The sequence below is a fragment of the Rousettus aegyptiacus genome, unplaced genomic scaffold (genome assembly GCF_014176215.1).
Source record: "Rousettus aegyptiacus isolate mRouAeg1 unplaced genomic scaffold, mRouAeg1.p scaffold_m13_p_5, whole genome shotgun sequence".
Lineage (NCBI taxonomy): Eukaryota > Metazoa > Chordata > Mammalia > Chiroptera > Pteropodidae > Rousettus > Rousettus aegyptiacus.
Window position 1 is genome coordinate 5,485,297 of NW_023416308.1, and position 26,049 is coordinate 5,511,345.

The 26,049-nt window shown below is 51.4% G+C and overlaps 1 protein-coding gene across 12 annotated transcripts in view; it reads left to right on the forward strand.

Annotated features, from left to right (window-relative positions):
* CUX2 (cut like homeobox 2) overlaps positions 1–26,049 on the forward strand; it is a 330,271-nt gene that overhangs the window by 283,691 nt on the left and 20,531 nt on the right. For 9 of the 12 annotated variants that reach the window (XM_016149701.2, XM_036221780.1, XM_016149690.2 and 6 more), the window contains 7 exons: positions 412–513; positions 4,851–5,632; positions 6,335–6,494; positions 11,157–11,426; positions 12,366–12,554; positions 13,947–14,220; positions 17,617–20,592. In XM_016149701.2, coding sequence (XP_016005187.2) covers positions 412–513; positions 4,851–5,632; positions 6,335–6,494; positions 11,157–11,426; positions 12,366–12,554; positions 13,947–14,220; positions 17,617–18,418 — 2,579 coding nt within the window. In that variant the 3' untranslated portion in view covers positions 18,419–20,592. Of the gene's footprint in view, positions 1–411; positions 514–4,850; positions 5,633–6,334; positions 6,495–11,156; positions 11,427–12,365; positions 12,555–13,946; positions 14,221–16,153; positions 16,213–17,616; positions 20,593–24,184; positions 24,635–26,049 lie in introns of those variants that run through there. The other 3 variants (XM_016149702.2, XM_016149703.2, XM_016149704.2) reach the window with 3 other exon arrangements.

The window sequence follows — 26,049 nt, forward strand, 5'->3', positions numbered from 1 at the left end:
CCCATCCATCAAGTAGCCTGGGTAAACAGCCTTGCCAGACTTGAGTTGGGGGGTAATCCATGTGGAGGGCCCAAGCTCTGACCTCACAGACACCTGAGTTTGAGCCCCAACTTTGCCCTCCACCCACAGGATGACCTCAGGCAGCACATTTTGTGTCTGTTTCCCTGTCGTTCTCCAAGGGTGGGTTAAATGAACATACAGCTTGACAACTGTCAGCCGTGTTGGTGACTGCCATCATTGTTGTTTTTATTATTTTTTCAAGCCAGAATCATGTGCAGGTCCACAGTCTGCCACAGAGACTAGCTCATGGTCTGGCCCTGGGCCCTGCTCCTGGGACTGACCACACCCAGCTCCTGGGACTGACCCCTAACATGCAGGTCCCCATGACAGATGTCTCCTTGCCTCCCCCAGGCAGTATCACCCCGAGAATCCGCACGCCAGAGACAGGCTCGGACGACGCCATCAAGAGCATCCTGGAGCAGGCCAAGAAGGAAATCGAGTCACAGAAGGGGGGTGAGTGTGGCAGACGACGTATTTAGGCCTGGGAAGTGCTGGATCCATGCTATCCGATATGGAGCCACTGGCTACACATGTCTGTCTCCATCCAGATTAATTCAAATTAAGTAAAATTACAGCTTTGGTTCTTCAGCCTCACTAGCCACATTGCACAGGTGACAGGTGGCAACCGTATGGGGGAGCACATCTCAGAACATCTCCCTGGTCACGCAGTTCAGTCGGCGGCGCCAGTCTGGATCATCCGATGTCCCCAGCTTTCAGGAGGCACAGTAATCAGGAATCACACGGGACCTTCCCACGCACACATAGAGGCCTGAGCCTCGGCCCTGACCTCTGCATTCTAGTTCTCAAAGAGACATTGCTGTCCCAGCTTCCTCCTGCCTCTCAGACCATCCCTACCTTCTCCTGGGGCACCAGATTCCTCTCCTAGTGCTGCTGTTAGCCACAGACTATGCAGCTGAAAACCAAACAAATTTATTATTTTACGGCGCTGAAGGTCCGAAGTCTGATCAGCCTCATGGGGCCAGTTGAGGTGTTGACAGGGCCACGTCCCTTCTGGAGGCTCTGGGGGAGAATCCATTCCCCTGCCTTTCCAGCTTCTAGAGGCCATCCACTTTCTTTGCCTTGTGGCCCCTTCCTCCTCGAGTCCAGCATCATGGCTTCTTTAGTCTTCCTTATTGTCTTGCCTTCCCCTTAAAAGTACACTTGGGATTATGTAAGGCCCACCGAGATAATCCAGGGTAATCCCTTCATTTCATGATTCTTAACTTCCATTACATCTGCAAAACCCCCTTCGCTGTGGAGGTAACTGGTATTCACCAGTCCCAGGGATGGGGCTGTGGATCCACAATGCACTTCTCCGTAGGCCCTTCAAGTGTGGGATTCCCCTGGGCTCCACCCCAGAGCCTCTGACTTTCCTACTCTTTCTAGATGAGTTAATCCACTCCAGGAAGTTCCAACCAAGAGCAGCACCCAAATTGTTCCCTGTCCAGGCCAGACCCCTCTCAAAAGTTCCAGAGCGACAAGCCAACTGCCTACTGGGCATGCCCACCAAGGTCCTCACTGGCATCTCAAACTCAGCATGTCTGAAGTGGAACTCACTCCCTCCCCAAATCCTTACTGAGGGATAGGAACCCGTTACAGATGGTGCTAGAAATCCAGGGTGAAATGAGGGGCTATCCTTGACCCCTTACCCCTGGAAGCCAGTCAGCCACCCCATTCAAGGGTCAAGTGTTTTGTCAAACTTATCCATCCTCTACCCCAGTTGCCACCAACCTAGTGAACCACCACCATCACTTGCTGGGACTTTCGCAATAGCCTGTTCACCAGTCTTGCCAGTGACATTCTAGGCCCCATTTCCACCTAGAGACAGAGGGATCATTCTAGAGCACACACACAGTCATGTCACTACTCATAATCCATCTATGGCTCCCCGTTGCCCTCAAGATAAAATCCCAATTCCTCAGCGAGGCCTGCAGTCTTCAGACTCCTGATCCCTCCATGTCTCTCTTATGAACCGTTTACAGTCATGCTCATTTATCCTCATCCCAGATACCTCTCACCTGAACAACTCCTACTCATACTTTATGACTCAACTCAGAAGTCACCTCCTCCAGGAAGCCCCCCACCATGTACAGAGAGATTGGATACTGCCCCTCCTTGAATCTCCCAGAATTACCCGTGTGCTTGGTGCAGCAGAGCCAGACTGGCCTAGTTGCAAATTCTAGCCCTGCTGTTTATTATAGGCTATATCATCTTGGGCAAGTTTACTTAGCCTCTCTGTGCCTCCATCTCCTCATCTTTAAAATGAAGACAGTGTTAATACTCTTTTCTTAAGGCTGTGTGAGGGTGCAGCGAGACCAGGCCTAGCCAGCACTCAGCCCGGGACCTGGCATGTGGAAGGTGCCCCTGAAGCTTAGCTGATGTCGCAGCCAACATTATCATTATCGTATCTCTACTGTTGCATTTGTTCATGTTACAGGTGGCTCTGCTGATGTGGTTGTCCCTCCCACTGGTCTGGGGGCTTCCTGCACCAGGGACCAGTTCGCATCCTTCCACCCAGCACTGCGTAGCTCAGCACAGTGAAACAGTTCCTGACTTGAGAACAGGTTTCAGTGCTCCCACTCCATTTTGCAGTGTCCTTTGCCCCCTGGTGGCGACTCAGAGCAAGTGTCCCGGTTCCCAAGCCTCTACTTGCTGCTGGGAGCCAAGTTTCCCAGGGGCTCTCCCTGTTGCCTGGGTCTTGCGGGGAGTGAGAGGGGCTTACCCTGCTCGCCCCACCCACATAATCCACCGAGCCCCTACTGCGTATACACTAATTTCTTTGTCAGCTCCTGTAACAACAGAAAGGCAGTCATTCAGTAAACACTACTGTGCATAGACATAGGTTACAGATGTGGATAAAATGTGATACTGGGTGTAAAGAACCAGAAAAACAATCTAATCTGTGTCTCCCACTAAACAGACAGAACAACTACGGCCAGAGCAAGGGAGACGTGCTGTTACACAGAGCCCGAAGGAGAACCCAAGTCTCCTCACTCCCTGTACAGTGCTCTCACAGCTGGAGGGTCAGAAACAAGGCAGCAGGGAAATTAAAAAGGCAGCATCACAGCAGAGGGAAACCTTTGCACGAGTAGGCCAGCCAGGGAGTTTCCTCTCAGGGTCTGTGAAGAGTTCAGCAAGAGGAAATGGGCCATGGTTATCCCCATACACACACACCCCTGACAGGAGTGGATGCTAAGCAGAGGGCCACTGGCAGTCCCCAGGGGAGGACATGACCTTGGCTGACCGCCAACTCAGGAGCCCTGCTTCTGGGAACCAAAGACAATGTCCAGACTGAGGACACAGATCTATACACAGCTATTCCTTTATCATTGTTCACAACAGTGACAAACTGGGAACAACCTAAGTGTCCCTCAGTGGAGGATCGAGTAAGTAAAGCAGAGACTATCCATTCCTTCAGTGGCATATGCAGACATTAAAGGTAGAACTTTTAACCATGGGGGAAATAGGTCGATATGAAGCGAGGCAGATCAGGCTACACTCCCATACCAAGTATGACCGTCCCGTGCATGGAACTGGAGGAAAGACTGGAAGGGAGTACGTGCAAGCAGTTCGTGCGGTTACCTCTGGGAGAGAGAGGAGAGGGGATTTTTATTTTCATCTTAAGTTTTGTGCTTTCTTAGCTCTCTACAATAGGCACATATTACTTTTTTTCTAATTGAAGCAAAATTCACATAACATTAAGTTAACCATTTTAAAGTGAACGATTCAGTGGCATTTGGTATATTCACAATGTTGTGAAATCTAGTTCCAAAACATTTTCATCTCCTGAAATGGAATCGCCATACCTATTTAGCAGGCACTCCCCCTTCTCCCCTCAGCCCCTGGCAAACAGTCAGTCTACTACTCTGTCCCTGCGAACGTGCCTATTCCGGATAATTCATATGAATGGAAATCGTACACTATGTGGCCTACACTGTCTGGCTGCTTTCACTTAGCATCATGTTTTCAAGATTCTTCCATGTAGTAGCAGGTGTCTCTACTTCATTCCTTTGTATGGCTGAATAATATTCCATTGTTGTATTACAGCAACTATTTTGAATGGGGCCGTGGGAGCCACTGGGGAGGAAGGGCTGTGTTGCTCTGTCTTGGTCCAGGGGTGGGGAGACCCCAGCGCTGGAGAGGCCACTCAGAGGGCAGAGGAAAGCACTGTTCTACTGTTTCTTTCTGTTTACCACTTATAAAAAAGATCTTTTTCTAAATAATAGATTGTTTATTTTGTTCGTTGTGGAGCCCTATAGAAAGAAGTTATACTGTATATCATCTTCTGAGACTTGCTGATTTCACTCATGATTGTTACTAAGATTCATGTGTGGTTCCACATGGTGACTTCCTTTTTGCCTGTATTGCATTGTGTGACCATGCCACTATTTCCTATCTGTTCTCTCCTCCCTGGGCATTTGGGTTCCTGCCAGTATTTTGTTGTTAGAATAGACGAAGCAGCCTCTTTTATGTGCTACAGTGTTTTCCTTGTCTTTGAACATTTGCATAGCTGGCTCCTAGCAGGTATAAAAGACAACTCTTTTTTAACATTGCATCATCCTCATTGAGTACTTTCTCCACACGTGCTCAAATCTCATGGCCACCTGATTTTTAATGGCTGCATAATGTTCTGCCATACAGATGGACCATAATTTACTTATCCCTAGTTGGTGGATGCAGAGATTGCCTCCAACATTTTGCTGGTATAAATACTGATGCTGTGAACATCTTTGCCCTTCAAGTTGTGCCCTGACAATGGGCCTCTGGCCACCCTGTCATCCTCCCCACAGGTGAGCCCAAGAACTCAACAGCCCCATTGAGCATCACCAATGGCACAGCTTCTGCCAGCACCTCAGAAGATGCCATCAAGAACATTCTAGAGCAGGCGCGTCGTGAGATGCAGGCGCAGCAGCAGGCTCTGCTAGAGATGGAGGCAGGCGCCCGGGGCCGCTCGGTGCCTTCCTCGCCCCCGGAGCGGCCCTCGCTGGCAGCCGTGAGCCAGAACGGGGCCCCCGCCTACGTCAAGCAGGAGGAAAGCAGTGGTGGCGGGGGGACCAGCAGCAGCGCCACACAGACGTCCCTCACCGTCCTGTCCCCCGCCGCCTTCGTGCAGAGCATCATCCGGAAGGTCAAGTCAGAGATCGGCGACGCCGGCTACTTCGATCACCACTGGGCCTCCGACCGCGGCCTGCTCAGCCGCCCCTACGCCTCTGTCTCTCCCTCACTGTCCTCCTCCTCCTCCAGCTACTCCAGCCAGCCCAACGGACGGGCCTGGCCCCGTGGGGACGAGGCCCCCTCAGCCCCCGAGGACGAAGCAGCCGGGGGTGAGGACGAGCCCCCCAGGGTGGGCGAGCTCAAGGCCGAGGGGGGCGTCCCTGACGCGGGCAGTGGCGGGCGGCTGGCCTACTACCCAGCATACGTGCCCCGAACGCTGAAGCCCACCGTGCCACCCCTGACCCCCGAGCAGTACGAGCTCTACATGTACCGTGAGGTGGACACGCTGGAGCTGACTCGCCAGGTCAAGGAGAAGCTGGCCAAGAACGGAATCTGCCAGAGGATCTTTGGGGAGAAGGTGAAGACAGTGGGTAGCCTCCCCAGGATGCTCAAGGCCATGGGCCCCTGGGAGGGGGTCCCTGAGGACCAGCCTCCTGTGCCTGTGGTCTAGGAGGAGGCATGCGTGAGCAAGAACGGAGCACAAGCGGCATTCAGACCCAGGGCCCACAACCCCAAAAGCCCTTTCCCTGTATCCAGCTGACCCTGGGTCCTGTGGGAAGGGGACCACGGGCAAGGCTGTCACTCAGTTCCGTGGTTGTTGATGCAATGAAACACTTCCATCTGGTTAGGAATAACCAGTTACCTCTAGGCTCCTCCATCCTTCCCAAGGTCCAGCCACTCAAGGGTTAAGGCTCAGCCCATTCAGGGGTCTCTGATTGGTTGGTGCCCCCACAGTACCAGTGATTGAGCAGTTTTTAATATCACCTCTCCCCATAGCAGAGGAGCAGGCAGAGAGTCAGACAAGCCTGAAGGAGGGAGAAATGACCTAAGTGGGAGGCAGAGGAAGGTTTCCTGGAGGAGGGAGCATTTGAGGGGCCTGAAAGTCTAGGTAGGATGTCTCCGTGTAGGCAGACAGGGAGGGCACCTGGAAATGGTGAGCGGACGGCCTCGGAAAGAGCAAACAGTGGCCCCTAAGGGTCTTGGGGGGAGAAGGAAGGGATGGGGCGGCCTATGTCCCAGGGGCCCGCTGAGCCACCCTTCCTGCCCTGCCTGTCCCCAGGTGCTGGGCCTGTCACAAGGCAGTGTGAGTGACATGCTGTCCAGGCCGAAGCCGTGGAGCAAGCTGACGCAGAAGGGCCGGGAGCCCTTCATACGCATGCAGCTATGGCTCTCGGACCAGCTCGGCCAGGCCGTCGGCCAGCAGCCCAGCGCCTCCCAGGGTGAGTGCCCGTGGGGCCCTTTCGAGGGGGGCTGCCGGCACCCCCAGAATGCAGAGAGCCCTCACTCTTCCCATCTGTGCAGTGGCATGTGCGTCTGCTTCACTGCTCGCACATGCTCCTAGCAGGTGTCTCTACCTACCTCTCGTCCTTCCTTCAACCAGAGGGATGCATCTGTCACTGACTTTAAATGTCTAGGCACCAGAGCAAGTGGAGAACACAGTTTGCATGCAGAGCCCCACCATCTGGTTCCCCATCGTGTGTCGCTGACTGATACCTCCTTCCCAAGGATCCAGCATGTAGCCTTAGAATCCTTAGCACAGGGACTTGGCTGCTGTTATCCATTCGTTAATGATGCACGGGCAGGGTGGAATTTGGACTCTGCCTCGGTAAAGAGACAGGGCCCAAGAGCTGCCCAAAGTCACAGAGCCCTCAAGTGGAGAGGTGGGTGAGGGAAGATTCCAGGGAACCCAAGTTCTCCCCACCCCATGACTACCAGTGGACGGGTCCGTTAGGGCCCAGGTGAGGTGCCCACTCAGGCCATAGGTGGGCATGGCTGTGAGGACAGGACATCTGGCCTACCAACTGAGAACAAAGAAAGACAGCCAAGGAGAGGCTGGACTCTTGAGTCCCGGGACCTCAGCAGGGCTGGCTTGCCCATCTGTAAAGTGGGGGGGATCGGTCCCTAGGATGAAACCATATCTCAGGTTCACAGAAATGAACCGGATTAATAAGTGTCAGCAGAAATACTACCCGACACACATAATGTCATGCAACAAAAACATATGTCCCGATGATGTTGTTTATTTTAGACGTTAATGGCCACACACAAGACTACATGTTGTAATATTACGGCTACAAGCTTATGCATTAAAATGAAAAAAAAAAGCCACCAACCGCCTGCCTGGGGCTGAGGCTGCTGGGGGCGGGGGGGTGGTGAGAAGTCGGGGTAGTGAGAAGTTGGGGAGGTGAGGCTCTGGGTGGCTGTTTCTTTTTTTCTGTAAAACAAATGAGATTTAAGGTCATAGGCCTGAAGAAGCAAGGGAAGACATTTTCTGTGTATCTCTATAGCTTTGAAATACTTTGTAAAATTTTTCATTGAGAAACTTCTCCAGCGGGCTCGTGTGGGGACTAATGCAACCATTCTAATGGTGGTGACCGTTGTCACACATGGGTGCTGAGCACTTGCAACCCTTTCTTTTTCAATCCTCATGTCAGTCAGGGATGACCAGAGGGATTATTTGTCTTCCCTGTTTTACAGAAGAAGAAGTTGAGGGTCTGAGTAGTGCAGTGACTTGCCCAAGGTCACTGGCCAGTCGATGGCAGAGCCAGGATTAGAATAGAGGGCTGTTAACCATTGGGGTCCCCTGTCGCCTAGGGTACCCACCAAAGAGTCCCTATCTGTAAAAAACTCCTCATCTTTTCTGTTGTTGTCGTGTTATGTTTTAATTAATTTTTTATTGTGGTGCCATTCACGTACCATGAAATTTACCACCTTAGCCATTTTTTAAGGTGTACAATTCAGTGGCATTTAGTACATTCACAGTGTCGTGCAACCACCACCTCTGTCTCATTCCAGGACATTTTCATCACCCCAAAAGGAAACCCCAGACCCATTAAACAGCCACTCCCACTTTCCCTTTTCCTCCCTGCCCCGGGCCGCCACCCGTCTGCTTTCTGTCTCTGTGGATTTACCTGTTCTCGGCATTCTATCTCAATGGAATCATACAATATGTGGCTTTCGCATCTGGCTTCTTTTACTTAGCATGTTTTCAAGAATCTTCTATGTCATAGCATGTGTCAGAATTTCATTCTTTTTTATGGCTGAATAATATTCTACTGTATGGATAAACCACCTTTTTGCTATTATGACGAATTCTGGTTTGAACATTAGTGTACGTGTTTTTGAACATCTGATTTCAATTCCTTTAGATCTCTATCTAGGAGTGGAATTGTTGGATCATTTGGTACTTCCGTGTTTAACTTATTGAGGAATTTCCAAACTGTTTTCCTTAGTAGTTGCAGCATTTTACATTCCCAGCAGCAATATGAGGGTTTCTGTTTTTCCATATCTTTATCAATGCTTGCTATTCTCTGTTTTGTTGACTGTAGCCATCCTCGCGAATGTAAAGTGTTATCTCATTGTAGTATTGATTGTATTTTTCTGATGTCTGATTTGTTTTGTTTTGTTTTTAATTTATTTGTTGTGGAAGGATTTGAGGTAGGATAGAGTTAGATCAAGAATGATCCTGGTGGAAGAAACAGCACGAGCCAGGGCTGGGAGGCAGGATCATACGCGGTTTGGGAAGCGAGGTGAGTGCAGGTGAGGGTGGGCACCTCGTGTCCTGCTCACCCGAAGACCAGGAAGCCAGGGCCTCAGGTTTACAGAAGCAGGGATGTGAGTGGTAGCTGCTGGCCCCAGGGGGCAGGTGGTGGCTGATCCAACCAAGGGCCCCATTGCCACCACGTGTCCAGACCTAGAGGCAGGAGAGTGATCCATTGCCCACAAGGTCCCACATTGTGTGGCCTTAGGGATGGGTCTGGACCTCGCCCAGCCACCCTTTTGTCCACGACCCCTCCACGTCAGCCACTGGGCAGGGATTGGTACTGGAGGCCCTGACATCTGGGGAGTTGGGAGTGAGCCGGAAGCCAGGGAAGGGTTATAAGCATGCCCCTACCTTGCCATGCCAGCTGCCTGCCACAGACCCCGGTTAATTAACCAGCCTGGCTAGCGATGCCCACAGTGGCTGACATCAGTATTCCAGGTACTTCTGTCTGAGGCTTCGCAGAATTCTCAAGCAGTTAAGGAAACCTCGCTCCACACACAATCCATCTCTCCCCCCAGCATCGTCTCCCCAGCCCTCGTCTTTCTTACAGCGTCTCTTTGTCCCATCTCTCTCTCCTCTCCATCTCCCTCTCCCCCGTCCCCCTCACTCACGCCGCGCCTCCCTCACCGTCATCTTCTACCTCTGCTCGCTCTTTCCCTATCACTCCCTCTTTCCTTCCGTCTCTCCTTCCCTGTCTCTGTCTATCATGACCATCCAGCCCGTTTTCCCAGGGCCTGGGACTTCCTGTCCTAAAACCTGGAAAGTCCCAGGCAGACCGAGACCAGCTGGTCACCCTGCTCTCTCCTCTGCCTCTTCCCACACCCCTGTCCAGCGCCACTCACTCAAGGCCCAGGTCTCAGTGGGACCCAGCCCCAGCCAGCCTGACTGTTCACACTCGACCTCCCAGCACTTTATGATTATTTGTGCATTCCTCCAGAGAGTGTTGGTTTCTGAATCTTTCAGTAATTTTGTCAGAAGCAGTCCTAGAGGAGTAGTCAGAAGAAGCCAGTATTCTGCTGCGGGGCAGGGTGGGGGATTGATTGCAGGCTCCTATCTGGTTGTATCTCTGTCTCCTCATCCTGTTCCCTCTCTGGCTGTAAACCCAGCCCATTACGTGGGGATGCAGTGCAGATAGTTTTCTAAGAGGCACACGCCTTCAAAGACCTTCCCTTCTCCTCCAGCTGAGCCCAGCCCCCCACCCCACCAGCATCCAGTAGACACTCAAAACAGCCTCTTGTTTTCCCAGGCTGGCCCTTCCCCGCCAGCTTTGTGTCCATGCTGGTAACACTGACGGGACGTGTGCACGTCAGCTCCAGCATCACAGAGATGCCACCTAGATATCCAGGATCTGCCAGTTTGGGGGCAGATGGGACCGCAGAGTCCTCAAAACCCCAGACACGGGCCGGCAGCCACACGTGACTGTCACACACCACTCAGAACTTTGAGGCTTCACTTCGCCCCTTTCAGGGGAATCGGGTCCTGGCCGAAATGCGTTCACTTGACAGATGCCAGCCCATCACTGCCTGCCTCCCCAGGCCCTGAGGACTCGCCAATGACTAACGTGTGGTCTCTGCCTTCTGAGGACTCGTACTCGGTGGATGACAGGACAGTGTTGGGTGTAAGCAGACCTGAACTCTAGTCCTGATTTTGCCACTAGTTACTGTGTGACCGTGGACATGTATTTGGAACTTCTCTGAGGCTCGGTTTTCTCATCTGTATAATGAGATGACCTAGTACCTTCCTCCTAGATATGTTTTTTGGTGACTTAAGATTGTAGGCGTAAACATCTAACACTATACTGGGCATGTAGTAAGTGCTGAATAAAAGAAAGCTTTATTAATGATTATCATCCTCGTCGTCTCGCGTAAGTAAGCAATCTGGCACAAATAAGAAATTATAGTGAAGCCAGACATTTCATAAACTGGCTCAGTTAGACTGATGCTTGCTGGTGATTATATTTCTGAACTTTGGGCAGAAATATCACAGAAGTGACGTTGCATTCTTCCCAGTACGTTGTGTCAGGAGGCACCAGTTGTTGATTTGTGATTGGTGATGTAAACTTTGCTCACTTGGTTAAGGTGATATCCACCAGTTATCTCTATTGTAAAGTTACTATGTTTTCCTTTCTACCTAATAAGTATCTCATGGGCAGATGCTTTGTGACTATGTAAACTTTCATCTGCTGGTTTTGCCACCAGGATGATCCCTGCCTGAAATACTATGGTGTTTGCAAAATGAGTTATTTCCAGCTCTTGGCTCTAACAAACAAGCCTGCCCAAGCCTCGTGTGGCTATGCCAGATTCGGTAACCGGCTTCTCTGTCTCTCTGTGGCCCACAGCCAGTCCCACGGAACCGAGGTCCTCTCCATCCCCACCCCCTAGCCCCACGGAGCCTGAGAAGAGCTCCCAGGAGCCCTTGAGCTTGGCACTGGAGAGCAGCAAGGAGAACCAGCAGCCGGACGGACGCTCCAGTTCTTCACTGAGTGGGAAGATATACTTGGGCAGCCAGGCCACAGGGGGCATCCAGGAGATTGTGGCCATGTCTCCTGAACTGGACACATACTCCATCACCAAGAGGGTCAAAGAGGTCCTCACAGACAATAACCTAGGTACAGGGCACTGGGCATTGGGGGTGCTGCTGCCCACCCTGGTTGGCTCCTACTCACCTTGAGAAAAGCGCCCACAGGGAGATCCCAGGGGTCCAGCCTGAAGGTGCCAGTCAGCCCTGGAGCATTCAGGACCCTCTAGGCGGCATCTAACTCGGACTCGGGGCCTCAGAGAGTTAAAATAAGTTAAAAAGTGAATAAATAACCGCCCCCCAAGCCTTCTAATCACAATCCACAGTTTTATGTTTCTTTGACACTTTCTGAACACATACAAGAATATACAGTAGTTTCTTCTTCTCTCTTTTCTATGTAGATGAAATTGCACACATATACATAGTGTCCTACAACTTGCTTTTTAAAAATGAACACTTTTTCTGGACACCCACATTAAAATGATTAGGCCGCCTGCATTCTTTTTCACTGTTACAAAGTGTTTCAGGCCATGGATGCCCTACATTTTTTACCCAACTGATGGGCATTTTGGTCGTTTCCAATTTCCTGCCGCCTCAGAAAATGTGTCCAGATGCATCTTCATGCCCTTGGGCAAGTACAACTGGAAGGCAAATCCCAGCAGAATTGCTGAATAAGAGGATGTGCACAGGGAAATTTTGATAGAATCTGTCAAATTACTGTCTAATGAGGTGATACTAATTTGTGCACAAGAAGTTTGCTGACAGTTTCAGGGATCATATAGGAGGAAGAACATCTAAATAGTGAAAGCATTTTTCCTTGATAGCTGTCTGGCATCCCCCCACCCCTATCTCCTATTTTGCAGAAAGGCCCCTTCTAGATCCACGCTGGGTGTGGGTTCCCCCAGCCCCCGTGTCTGAGTTAATGGAAACATCCTAAGTTCTCCCTCTCCATCTCTCCCATTTCTTGTCTCTCCTGAGAGCACCTCTGCCCAGCCTGGGGTAACAGGTGGCCTTCCTCCCCTGTCCCCAGGGCAGCGGCTGTTCGGGGAGAGTATCCTGGGCCTGACACAGGGCTCCGTTTCCGACCTGCTGTCCCGGCCCAAACCCTGGCACAAGCTGAGCCTGAAGGGGCGGGAGCCCTTTGTGCGCATGCAGCTCTGGCTCAGTGACCCCCATAACGTGGAGAAGCTGAGGGACATGAAGAAGCTGGAGAAGAAAGGTGAGCACTGGGTCCTCCAGGTCTGGCCTCAGGTTTTCCCAGGGAACCATACCTAGTTGTAACCCAGATAAACCCAGGGCCCAGTGGTCCAGTCTCAGCCTGGTGTGAGGCTGCAAGAGTCATCCTATAGAATATAATCGAAAGCAATTAGAATATTTACTATTTCTTCCATGAAAGTTCCAGTCTCCCATCTCTCTCAGCATCTTTCAAGACACTCATAGCTACTTTATTAAAGTCTTTTACCAACCCCATTACATGCTCCCCTCTGACACTTCCATCCTCCGCATCAACTCCCTGATATGTAATACAGATATCAGTAAATAGATGTAGATACATAATACATCTGTATCTTTTCCCTATCACCCGGATTCTACACAACAAAGCACAGAACTGACCCAGCAAACAAGACTCCCAGGGTAGTGGGGATAAGGAGATTGCCAATCCTTGCATTGTCCAATATCTTTTACTCCTGAAAAAATGAGCTGACACTGAGCCCCGGCTGTGCGCCCACCCACTCTCATGCTGTACACCAAGGGTTCCTTGACCTCAGAAAGCTCAGGGTCAAGTTGTAAGATGAGATACGAGTTGCTGAAAAGTCCTCATCCAGGGCACCCAGGCAGCTCATGAGGAGAGCCCAGAGTCAGGCCAGGCTGAGGGGCACGTGGAGCAGGGCCGAGGCTGGGCTCTTGGCATCGGACAGCCTTGCAGTTGAGAACGTGGCCTGCCACTTCCCAGGCATGTGACCTTTAATAAGTTACTTCCCCTTTCTGCCTCATTCTACTTCATCTGAAGTTAACAGTCGGTAGCATCTAAGAGTGTTGCCGTGAGGATTAAATGAGACCCTAATACCTTACATCCTCAATTCTGAAATGGGCTTTTTTTTCCCCTTCACATTTTGACAATTTGAGGTTAACATGCATCATGCAATTACTGGATTTGTTTAATGTCCTGCCCCTGCCTGCAACAAGACTAGTGAATTTCAGCGACACTTCTGTCAATCAAGAGAATGCCTCAGAGCGCCCTTTCTCTCATTACTTACTACCTGTGAGATGCTCTGCTAAGCCACCTACATGTTAACACTTTGGGTGCTAGTGACCAGATTTCAGAGGCCAGCACAGGCTCTCAGGCAGACAAGCATCTCAGTGGAGAGATTGGAAGGATGTGGAAGGAGAGCGAGGAGAGAGAAAAGGATGAGACTGGGAGCAGGCCCCTGAGTTTGGGGTGCAGAGGGTTCCGGGGAGGGGGGGGTTACTGATGTCAGATTCAGCCCCTTGAGCGCCCAGCCCATGCCCCCGCCGCCCCTGCTGCCCCTGGGGCACGGGGTGGAGGCAGCAATGGGCCCCTGGTCGGGCCCCTCTCAGCCCTCCCTCCCTCCTCCCCTGCATGCCCCAGCCTACCTGAAGCGCAGGTATGGCCTCATCAGCACGGGCTCAGACAGCGAGTCTCCAGCCACCCGCTCCGAGTGCCCCAGCCCTTGCCTGCAGCCCCAGGACCTGAGCCTCCTGCAAATCAAGAAGCCTCGTGTGGTGCTGGCGCCCGAGGAGAAGGAGGCACTGCGGAAGGCCTACCAGCTGGAGCCCTACCCCTCCCAGCAGACCATCGAGCTCCTCTCCTTCCAGCTCAACCTCAAGACCAACACCGTCATCAACTGGTTCCACAACTACAGGTGGGCCTACTGGGGATGGCCACTGGGAGTGGGCAGGGTCTTGCCTGGTGCCCCTTCCCCATCTCAGGGCCTAGAGGGAGCCCAGACTGGCTTCTGGGAGACGGGGAGACTGTATTGCATGGGTGTTTAGATTTACAATACAGGCAAGCCATGATGTAAATCCAAGCTCCACCCTTTCCAGCCATGAGACTCTGAGCAAGTCACTTCACCTCCCTGCGCCTCAGTCTTCTAACCTATGAAATGGGAATCATGGGATCCACTTCACAGAGTTGTCCTGAGGATTCGATGGGCTGACACTTTTACATAAAATACCTGGCACGTAGTATGTGGTGGGTGTTGACATTACTGTTGTCACTATCTTTATTACGACTTGCCCAGCTTGCTCTGCGTCTGCCTCTGAGAGGCAGGGAATGGCGCTTGGGGCACAGGCCTGAGGAACCCTAATGTCCCACTGAGCCTCGTGTCAGAGCCCTGATTCTGGGCTCTTGGCCTCTCCCACTCCCAAGGCCAGAGGAAAGCTCTCCAGCAGCCCCTTGGGGAGTAGTGCTTCCTGTTTCTCTGGGTGCCTCCCCCCACTCATCAGGCCCCAGTCACAGTCGCTGGCCTGCACTGGGCTGGGCTTCCTGGGAGTGTGCTAGCGTCATTGGCTGGGTCCTGCAGGACCTACAGAGACTGCAGAGGTGCTTCCTGAGGCCGGCCAGGAGCCCTGTGGAGAAGGTTGGATGGGATTCCAGGGACCATTGCCGAGGCGTCCCCACCACGCTTCCTGAGCACAAATATCTCTGGTGTCTGTGTAGTACTGGAGAGGAGAGTCTGTCCATGTACTCCAGGGACAGAGACAAGGTCTCCTAATCCCCAAGAGATAAGAGAGGGAGGAGCCTGGAAGGGTGGGACACTTGAAATCTCCTTTCTCCACAGCCTAGGCATGGGCATCACACACCTGAGTTCAAGTCCCACCTTGGCTGTGTGTTCTTGAGCTAGTCACCCTACCTCTCTGAGTCTCCGCCCTATTTTACAGATAAGGAACCTAATACCCAAAGATGCTGAATGGAGGAAAGAATGGAAAACTTGAGGCATGAACGCATTTTAAAATATTGCTTACTCTCTGGCTCAGACCCAGAGCCTGCCAAACATCAGATGACATAGGTCCCTAAAGCCTCATGTCCTCCTTCCCTCCCCGGTAGATATAGGGATTTCCTCTCCCTTCTTATTCCCCACAGGAACCGAGCACTCTTTTATTATCCAGCATATTTATTCAATGAATATTCGCCATGTATGTCCAGCGAGCCAGGGTCTGGAGATACGGGGGTTCAAAGCCAACATCCCTGCCCTTAGGGAATATAAAATCACGAACCAGATAATTTCACTACAACCTAATAAATGCTGTAAAACAGGAAGGACTAGGGACTGAGGGAGAAGAGAGTTCTGCCTGGAGAAGACTTGGCAGAAGAGGGGGTGTTTGAGCTGGGTTTGAAAGGGTGAATAGGAGTGTGCACCAAGGAGCAAAGAGAGCTGCACTCCCAAAGGAAACCACTCTCAAAGAGTTATAATTCTAAAAGAATACATTATTTCATTTGGGGATTGTTTATTGAGCACCTACTCTGTACCAGGCACCAAAGAGAACAAGACAAAGTTCTCACCCTTAGCATCTCTTACATACCAGCAGGGAGGGTCACTATTAGACAACTACTCGTGTTAATGTATCATTACAAACTACAGTGAGCTCTGGGAAAGGTGAACAGCAGGATGTTTTGAGAAAAAAGTACCAGGGTGGCCCTGCTATAAATTTGGGAATCAAGAATTGCAAGGACTAATTTGTACTATGGTGTGAATGACTATTAGCCTATATTTATACTTGATCTACAGTTTGGAAGTTCTGATGATGGAATTTCAGGCATTGAGCCATCCTAAACCCCCTCAAATCTCACCTCAGGGAAACATTAAGGCTGCCCTTCTGGAGGGGACTAAGGGAGACTGCAGAGTTCCCAGAAGGTGAGCAAGGCCACTTTTGGTGGGACCGGGGCTGAGAGAGGGGAGTTAACTAGATGACCCCTTGCAGTCCCTCTAGGCTCAGGGTCCTGGGATGGATCCCCATCCCCTACCTGGGTAGAATAGGATAGCCAGACTACTAGGTTCAGAGCCTAGCCGTACTATCTAGCTCTGTGACCTCTCTAAGCCTTGTCTCGTTTATCAATACGAATGAGACTAGTATTTCCTTTATGAGGTTATTATGAAAAATAAATAATCTGCAAAAAGAAATTGCCCTAGTGCTGGATACATGATAAGCATCCATTACTATGATGTTTATAGTTATAATTATTAGTATTATATATCATGACATGTACTCTATTAATATAAATGGGCAGAGGGCTACAGCACTGGAGATGCTGAGGAAGCCCTGTCACTCTGTGACCGTGGATGAGTCATTAGACCTCTCTGGACCTCATTTGCTATTAGGAAAGTAATGGGTGGGCCGAGACCCATTCCTGGCCCTTTCTGCTCTAAAACAACGTGTGAGAGTAAGTTGCCCTCCAAAAGCAGGGTGGCCATTGAAGTGAAGAGAGAATGGGTTCTGGACTAGAATTCGGGGTACCCAGGCCCAAGTCCCAGCCTTGCCCCTGTGTGTTGTGGTGACCTGGACAAGTCATTCTCTGTGCCTCGGTTTCCCTTCTGGGCCAATGTCCCTCCAGGAAAACAGCAGGGAGTTATTGCCACAAACCAGATTTGGGTTTGACTTTGAGAAATGCTCTAGGATGGTGCTGTCCAACAGAAATATAATGTAAGGCACATATGTGATTTTAAATTTTCTAGTAGCCACATTAAAAAAGACTAAACAGATTAATTGTAGTATATTTTATTTAGCCCATATACATAGCCCATATATAGTATATACATATATATCGATTTCAACATATAATCAAAATTAAAACTTTCCTAATGAGAACTTTTACGTATTTTTTGTATTAAGCCTTCAAAATCTGATGTGGATTTTCCCTAATATCACATTTCCGTTTGAACTAGCCACATTTCAAATGCTCAAGAGCCACATGTGGCCATTGGCTCCTGTGCATTAGCTGTACCGGGCAGTTCAGGTCTGGATCATGAGCTTTGGAGTCCAGCAGTCCTGAGTTTAAGTCCTGGCTTCGCCACTTAACTGGCGGTGTGACCTTGGACAAGTGACTTAATATCTCTGAAACTTATTTCTTCCTATATGAAATGGGCACCCAGCCCATAGGGTTGTTGAGAGGACTTACCAAAATGCTGCATGTGAAGAAGCTTAGCGCCTGGGGAGCCCCTAGGGAAGCGGGCGGGGTCAAAGTGCCCCCGATGTGGATTGAGTCCCGGGTTAGCCAGGGCCTCTGTCCAGCCCCTTGCTCACCGCCGTCTCTGCCCCAGGTCCCGGATGCGCCGGGAGATGTTGGTGGAGGGAACCCAAGACGAACCAGACCTCGACCCCAGTGGGGGTCCTGGCGTGCTCCCGCCAGGCCACTCCCACCCAGACCCCATCCCACAGAGCCCCGACTCCGAGGCTGAGGACCAGAAGCCTACCGTGAAGGAACTGGAAATTCAGGAGGGGCCAGAGGAGAGCACCACACCCCTGGCTGCCCAGGACAAGGCCCAAGTGAGGATTAAACAGGAACAGACCGAAGAGGATGCTGAGGAAGAGGCGGACAGCCAGCCCCAGGACTCAGGGGAGCTGGACAAAGGCCAAGGTTGCCCCAAGGAGATGCACCCCAACCTTCCGGGTAATGAAGGACTCCCAAAAGCAGCCCCAGGACCCCTTCTCCCAGGTGGGACCACCCCTGACTGCCCCTCACTACAGCCTCCACAGGAGAGTCGCGGTAGAGAGAGGCGACACCCGGACCCCCTAAGTTTTAAGTCGGCCTCGGAGTCCTCGCGCTGCAGCCTGGAGGTGTCCCTGAACTCGCCCTCGGCCGCCTCTTCGCCAGGCCTCATGATGTCTGTGTCACCTGTGCCCTCTTCCTCAGCTCCCATCTCCCCATCCCCGCCTGGCGCCCTCCCCGCCAGAGTGCCGAGCGCTAGCCCCACTGCCGACACGGCCGGGGCCTTGCACTCCAGCGCCAAGGTGAACCCCAACTTGCAGCGGCGGCACGAGAAGATGGCCAACCTAAACAGCATCATCTACCGGCTAGAGAGGGCTGCCAGCCGGGAGGAGGCCCTGGAGTGGGAGTTCTGAAGGCGGCGTGGGCACAGGGGCGGGGGCCTGCCCAAGCAGCTGCCCTCCTCCGCTCACTCCCGGGAGGGAGATGCTCAGCCGGCAGACTGTGGACAGCAGCGTTACGCCGCTTACGTCTCTTGCTGTGATGCTAGTTCTGTAAGCCGTGAGTGAGCCGTGGGGCAGACGCCCCTGCCTCCTCTTTTTGGCACCCCCTGCCCCACAGAGCCCCCTCTTCTCCATCCTGGCCTCTCTACAAGAGGCAGAAGCAAAGCGGCGCCGCATTTTCACCTGGAATGTCCAAACTCTTTTAGAAAAATAAATAAATATTTATAGACCTCTTTTAGATATTTTAATAAAGGATCCTTTGGAATTTATCCCAGCCGATGCTGTTTTGATATTACAGAGAGTTATAATATCAGGATGCTGTCACAACTGTTGCGAAGTATACACTGAAGTTGTGTCGTTTTTGCCACTAGATGAGATTAAAAGAAGACAATTGTTCAAAGCCATCACAAAACACTATAAGACTGACCAAAATTTAGATAACCTTTGAACCGCGGTTTTTTTTCCACGTCTGTCTCTGAGACACAGTGCACTGCTACTGCCCTTCCAGACACCGTGCTGAAAAGAGAAAGTCCAGAAGACTCTAAATGAAAACCTCGATGCCGTTGCGGATGTTCTAGTCTGGCAGTCTGTTCTGCGACGTCCCGTGCCATTGCGAGTGTCGCAGAGATACGGGCTGTGGCCGGTCGGTCTGAGATGTTATATGGTACAGAGCAAACTGCCTACACTCCCTCCCATCAGAAACCCGTGGGCTGCGGAGGCTGGACATCTGTCTCATCTGTCCGTAGACAAGATGTGTTTCCAGGTCCTTTGGAAAGCCAGGCATGGGGGCAGGTGATTGGAGAGTGGCTGGCGCTTGAGCCAGAGTGACCACATTCTCCAACCTGAATCGTGGCCACAGTGCAGGAAGTTTCCCCACCGGTTTTCCAGAGCAGGACCGTGGCCACCATCTTCCCCTCATGCATTTAGAAAATAACAGCATTGGTCACCCCGTAAGTTCCCAGCTCAGCACCCAGCACCAAAAAGTAGATTCATCACATGAGAGACCTGACTCCCCTTATCATCTCTCTCAAGTGGGCCCTGGTGCCGCTTCTGGAAGGCATCTGTGACTTCAAGTCAGTGCAGAACAGTCGGGAAGGTTGAGTTCATCGCAGCATGAGCACCAGACCCCAGTCTCCAGGTCCACGCTCCTGCCTTCCAACACGTGACCTTTTGGGGAGTAAAGACTCAACCCCACCCCCCAACTCAGAGAAGCCCTTCCTGCAGCATCTTCATTGTCATGGCTGATGGGGGAGAGTTCCCAACTTGGATGGAATGACCACCATATCGGTTGTTGAATCTCTCCTGTTTTGCTTTGTTTTCCTTTTTCAAATTCTCTATGGGGAGCCTGGATTGGGTGACTCCCCAGCTGCATCCAGAGCGAAAATGAAAGGGTGCCCATAATTGGTGCCAGTCTAGTACCAGGGAGAGAAATGGCTGATGGGGGTTTCAAGGACGCAGCAAACATTTTGAAACCAGGCTGGTGAAACCCAGTGACCAGAAGGAGACAATTGAGGGCCGTTCCAGAAATCTCAACTCTCGTGCACCCAGACCAGGCTGCAGTCTCCACACCAGTCAATGAAGAACAATGCAGACCCTGCAGGAAAACCTCCTTTTCCATACACCCAGGCTATGCATTGAAGAGTTTTCCACTGTATACATTTTTATCCAGAGGAAGGTATTTTTATATTTTGACAATAGGAAACAGTGACCAATTTTCAGAGTCATCAAATCTGGAACAAACGGAACATCTCCTTTTAGCCACCACCGCCCTGTCGCAATTAAGACAACCGTGGGGAAACACACCACTTTTTACTGTCGAAACCCACACACCATTGAAATCCAGGCTTACGCACAGACTACGATCCTTACAAAACTAAATCTGGCTTTTGTGTGACGGGATTTGATTCAGCACTTAGTATAGTCTTTGGAACACAGAAATCCTGTTGTACGTAAAGCTAGCAGACCCATGAACAACTTGGTCAGGGTCACGTCCTATAACGGTAAAAAAAAATTCACAAAACTGTTTCTATGAGAGATTGATGAACTTTGTTTAAAATTTAAAAAAAAAAAAACACGTTCTGTAAACGCGTCGCTCAATACAGAATTGTATAATAATGTCTGCGTGTCCTGCTTGCTTTGTCCTGCTGGCGTGCAAATTGGGGGTCAGATCTGGCCCATAGAGGTGTTTTACAAAATGGTGTTTTTAAAAAATGGCTTTGGAATTAGTTTGCCACCGTTAAAATATGGGGGTCATCACCTAAAAATAACCCACTTCTCTGGAAAACCGTAAGATCTGTCCACACCCAGCCCACCTTCCAAGGTGACAACAGCCAGCTGAGAGTGGCTGCCCCCTTTGGACAAGATACATGCCAGAAACATGCCTGTGATTTGCCTCGGTCCTCACCTGCCCGGGTTCTGTGGACATCTCAGTTGGTGACCGTGCTGTGGGTTCCAGCGAAGGAAGATGGACAGGTTGGAACCAGTGGTTTCCACTGAGTACAGCGGGGCGGAGGCAGGTTAGCCGCCGGGGCCTGGTACTAAGAATCCAGGATCACGCCCTGCGCCCAAATCAGTGGCCACAGACTGTGTCCCTAAGATCAACAAGCTGTGCCCACCTCAGTGGAATGTGTGGGTGTTGGGGGGCCCCTGGCCTCCTGCTCGGAAAGTGCCCAGCGGGGCTTCCTGGTGGCCAACACAGCAGCGCCCTTTTCACGGCTGTATAACTAGAGCCTCGGTTTTCCCATCAGAAAAATGGGGGTGTTACAGCGGCCAGGTCAGAAAGTCATCGTGAGGGCTAGTCATGCATGTAAGACGCAGAAGGCAGTGTGTGGCACGTAATGGCTTGGTTTTACTGTTACCATGAGCGGGGCTTGGGCTCTTTCAACGCATGGTGGTGAGTCTCTCTGTGCATCAAGCTGTAGGTTTGTTTTTCTTAACTAGTGATGTCCAAAAACTCCCCGAAGTGGCATTAAGCATTACTCACCCATGAGCCATGGCATCCCAAGACAGACCTTCCTCTTTATCTAGAAACCTTCCGATTGTCCCAGTTTTTCCGCACATCCTTGCAGTGGGAATTAAATGATTAATTACCTCCTCCCTTGGTTAGGAAAACTAATTGCTCTAAACCCAGCAGGACGGTCCCCTGGGATGCCTGAGCATCCCATCAAGCAGGGGAGGGTAGCGACAGGTAGGGGCCAAGGCGCTATCCATCCTGGAGGTCCCAAGCCAGCCATTCAGGGTGACATTTCAGGCGGGCCCAGCCTTTGCTCAGAGCTGGAGAGGAGTAGGGTGGGGGTCAGGGCATGAAACAAGCCGCCTGGTTTCCAGCCCAGGTCTGTCTGTTGGAGCCATGTGACTGTGAGCAAATGCCTAAGCTTTTCCTGTACCTCAGTCTTCTAAGCCATCAAGTAAGGAATGATAGTACTGGCACCTTCCTTGTAAGGTGGTTGTGACAATTCAAATTAAGTAAAGCCAGGGACTGGCTCTTAGGACCCTCAGCTCGAAGCTCTGGAAACAATCAGAAGTCAGAAATCCCCAGGATGTAGTCCCATGGTGTAGGTAAAGTAGAGAACTGAGTTGGAGGCAATTTGGCAACTGTTCATCTAGGTGTTAAGGGTTTATAGAGTACATACTGTGTGCTCAGTGCTTCAATGGCAGAAACACGGGGGACCATGAGAGCATGCATAATGGGGTTCAGGAAGGCTTCCTGGAGGAGGGGGCATCTCAGCTGATACCTGAAAGATAATAGGAGTTAGGGGAGAAGCAAAAGAGGAAGGCAGAAGAAATAGCAGGCAAAGTGTGGGACAGGGACAAGAACATGGGGAAATAAGTCCAACAGAAGGTAGAATTTGAGACGGGGGTAGAGGGAGACAGAGGAACAAGGGCCAGATCCCAAACCCCCTTGGGACATGGTAGAAAATACACCTTTCTCCTGAGGGCACTGGGGAGCCATGGAGGGTGGGAGGCAGGGGGTTGCTGTGGTCATGCTTGCACTCGTAGGAGGTTAGGAGATTCTGTCTGCCCGAGGAGAGTGGCAGGGCGCACTCCCACCATAGGCCCTGACCCCTCAGGCCTCTGTGGTCCTTGCTTCCCATCCCTGCCCTCCTTTTTCTCCCAGTTAGGCTTGGATTGGGCCAGCAGCCCCACCTCTCATCACCTCCTCGTGAACGAAAAAGCAGACCTCACTTGGTTGGTTGGCCCATATTAATGTAAGAAACCTAGACAATTTTTGTAAAAGTTTATCTGAGCCAAGCTGAAGACATGCGCCGGGGGTATTACTTCTGGCATTTCAAAGGCGTGTTAGCCTAGATGCACAAAAGCAATGGACAGGGCTGGCTTTAAAAGTTTCACTGAAGAGGTTAGAGGCCTGGGGCGTGGCTGCCACCATGACCTGCCCAGTTAAGAATTCATGATCAGATCACCCTTTGAGGTCACTTTCAGTAGAACCCCCTTTTTTTGGTCCGCACTCGTGATCACTGGGGCAGCTATTCTAGAGATCATTCTGAAAGCCAGGCTCCCCAGACCCAAGGCACGAGGTGTGTGTTGTTCTAGAAACTGGGCTGCCTTTGCAGGCACCTGGAGGCCAAAGCCACCCCTCCAAACCCAAGGGCAGTGCTCGCCAAGGTGACTCCTCACCCGGGTCTGTTTCCTTATCTGCCACAATGAGGGATAAAACAGTTGATCTCTTTAATGGTCTGTGCCTTTCTCCGGCCCAAAGGTATAGTTGTTAAAAGCACTGGCTTTGATCTCAGCCAGGCCTGGGTTTGATTCTCTACTATCAGGTAATCTAAGGCCCTTCAGTGAGACTCGTTTCCTTATCTATAAAATGGACAGGATCATAATAATATCTACCTGTATTTGGTGTCCGTTACTGCATAACAAGGCCAAAATGCCAAAACACAGTGGCTTCAAGCGCTTTATCTCAACAGTCTCTGTGGGTCAGGAATCTGGGAGCAGTTTGACGGCTTCTGACTCCAGGGTCCCTTGTGCGGCTGGGCTGTTAGCTAAGGCAGAAGGCGGTTCTGCAGCTGGGGAACCCGCTTCCGGGAAGGCACGCTCAGGTGGCTGGCTGTTGGCGGGCACCTCAGCGTCTGTGCGAGCGGCCGTCTCCGCAGGGCAGGGCACGGGGGCCCGGATCGCCTGCGGCCACCTTGGAAGCTGGCAACCACACTGCCTTACAACTTCCTTTGAAGGTTAAGGGAGCATTTCTTAATTCGTAGTCCTCAAGTCCCTCGTTTCCTACTCGAAATGCAGCTTCCTGGCCCCCAACCTGCCTACCCGTAATTTCCCGGAGCAGGGCCCGGGGATCTGCATGTTTAAGAAGTATCCCAGGTGACTAGACATCATCGTTCTCAGTAAGTGGGAGGCAATTCTAATTCATTTGTGTGGCCCCATCAGATGTGCCAGGCCCTGGGGAGGATGCTGGCAAAACAAGAGAATGGAGGTACAAGACAGATATTCACTGGGTGTTATGGCGTAGTCAGGACTGTCGGGTTAGAAGAAATGTGGCCCACTTAAAGATGTGTGAACAGCTTATTGAGGGTCCAGGAACACCTGGTGAAGTTCAAAGGCAGGATGTTCAGCCAGGCTTTGGGAAACGGCGCACCCTATCTTGACCTATTCCTTCTCTAAAGCCATCTCAGACCTAACTTAGTCTGTTCCCCCTCCTCCCCGATTCAGAATCCCCAGGACCCTGGCCGCTCAGCTTGTGTCTTGGGACCAACTCCTGCCCGAGCAGCTGTAGACAAGGAGGGATCACGTGAGCTGAGGGGCAGAGGAAGTGGCGATTGCCGTGTCTGTGCCAGGTACTGTGCCAGGCCCTGCGGGGAACAGGGGAAGCAGACCTGGTCCCTGCTCTCCAGAGCTGCAGTCTCCGGGGCCTGCGTGCGCTGCCCCAGGATTTCTGAGCCCACAGCTAGAGACACAATGACAGCCGTGCCCCTGGACAGTGAAGAGAGGGCAGTGGCAGCAGCTCTCGGGCCCAGATGCTCTCAGAGTTATGCCTGGCAAGAGCAGCCACAGCCACGGCCCCAAGGGTGGGCAGACTGAGCTTGACCCATCTGTCAGGAGCAGGCGACTGTTTTGAAACCCTGAGAAAGAAACGGTACATGGGCCCACCTTTTAAAAAGTCTTCATCAGAAAATGCAAAATCCGTAGCTGGGCTTGAGGACTTATTTTACCACACAGAAGAGTTTCCTTTTGGATGCCCTGATTTTAAAAATGGGGACAAGTAGCAGGGCCTTTCGCATAGCAAAGTTTGTGTAAGGTGATGTAAGGTGATCTGGGGAGTGGACCGCTGGCACCAGATCTAGCCCCAGAGTAGGGACAAAACAGCCCTGTTTGGGACACATGGTGCAGGCGCAGAAGTAGGTAGGGGGAAGAGCTGCTCTTTGAGTATCTGTCAGTCTTTTGAAACAGGAGAGGCAGAGAAGGCTTCCATGGAAAGGATGAGAAGTAGTGGCCATGCTACTTGGAGGAAGCGGCTACATTCACTCAGGTTTATCCCTTAGGAAGACTCTGGCTGTAAATAACAAAAAAGTCTCTCTTGAAGCTTTAAACAAGGCCATTTATTACCTCAAATAACAAGATGATGTTAGGACAGGTTCCTGGGTCCATTCAGCGATTCAAGGATAGTTTCAAGTGTGTGCTAAACTCAGCATGGGATACTTTCCTTAGAGCAGCCTATTTCATGATCGCAAGGTAGCTGCCACAGCTCCAGGCATCAGACATCACTTCACTCAGGAGCTCTTCACCATGTCTCTTTGTAGAAGCAAAAAGAGCTTCCACTAACATCATATTGGCCAAAATTGGGTCACACAGCTATTGAGCAGCTAAGTTTATTTAGTTAATCCCTAGAAGTCGGATGGGAACAGCACGACTGGTAGAATTTGACCAGCCTCTTAGGGCAGATGGATGTCGGGCAGCCAGCACTTAATTTCTCACCTGATTGCCCTTCTTGAGGTTCTCATACCCCGTCTCAAGTAGCTTCTTAGAATGTTCCTTCTGAACACACACAACATCCCCCAAAGACTGTTCGGGTGAAAACCATTTTCTCTACTTTGTCATGCTGCTGGAATGTTCTAGTCATCCTTAGACACGCGCCCTGAACAGCTCTTGATGGTCGAGAGGAAATACTGACACATGAGCAGGGGAAGGCACAGCACTTCCCTATCGACCAGCTTATCTCCCTTTGCTCCTGTGGGAAGCATTTCGGCCCCAAGAAGCCCGGCAGCTGGGGGCATACCTGTGACCCCCCCTCTCAGGGCTGTCTCTGCTGTCATGTCCCTCATCCTATGCCCTGCAGTGGCTGTGGTCACAAATGCCAGAGGCGGTGCTCTCAGCCTGTGTGGGGAGCCACTTCCCCAGCCCCCATCTGTCAGCTGCGGTCCCAGGAGAGGTGGAGGGAATTACTCAGCATGCCCCGAGTGCTCACGAGTGGTGTGATTCCCTGACCTTCATACTTTTCGTTTCTCGTTCTTGAACTTGTTCTGCAGACCAAGGACCATAGCTTGCTCATTCTAAGCCACATTTTCCGAAACGTGCAT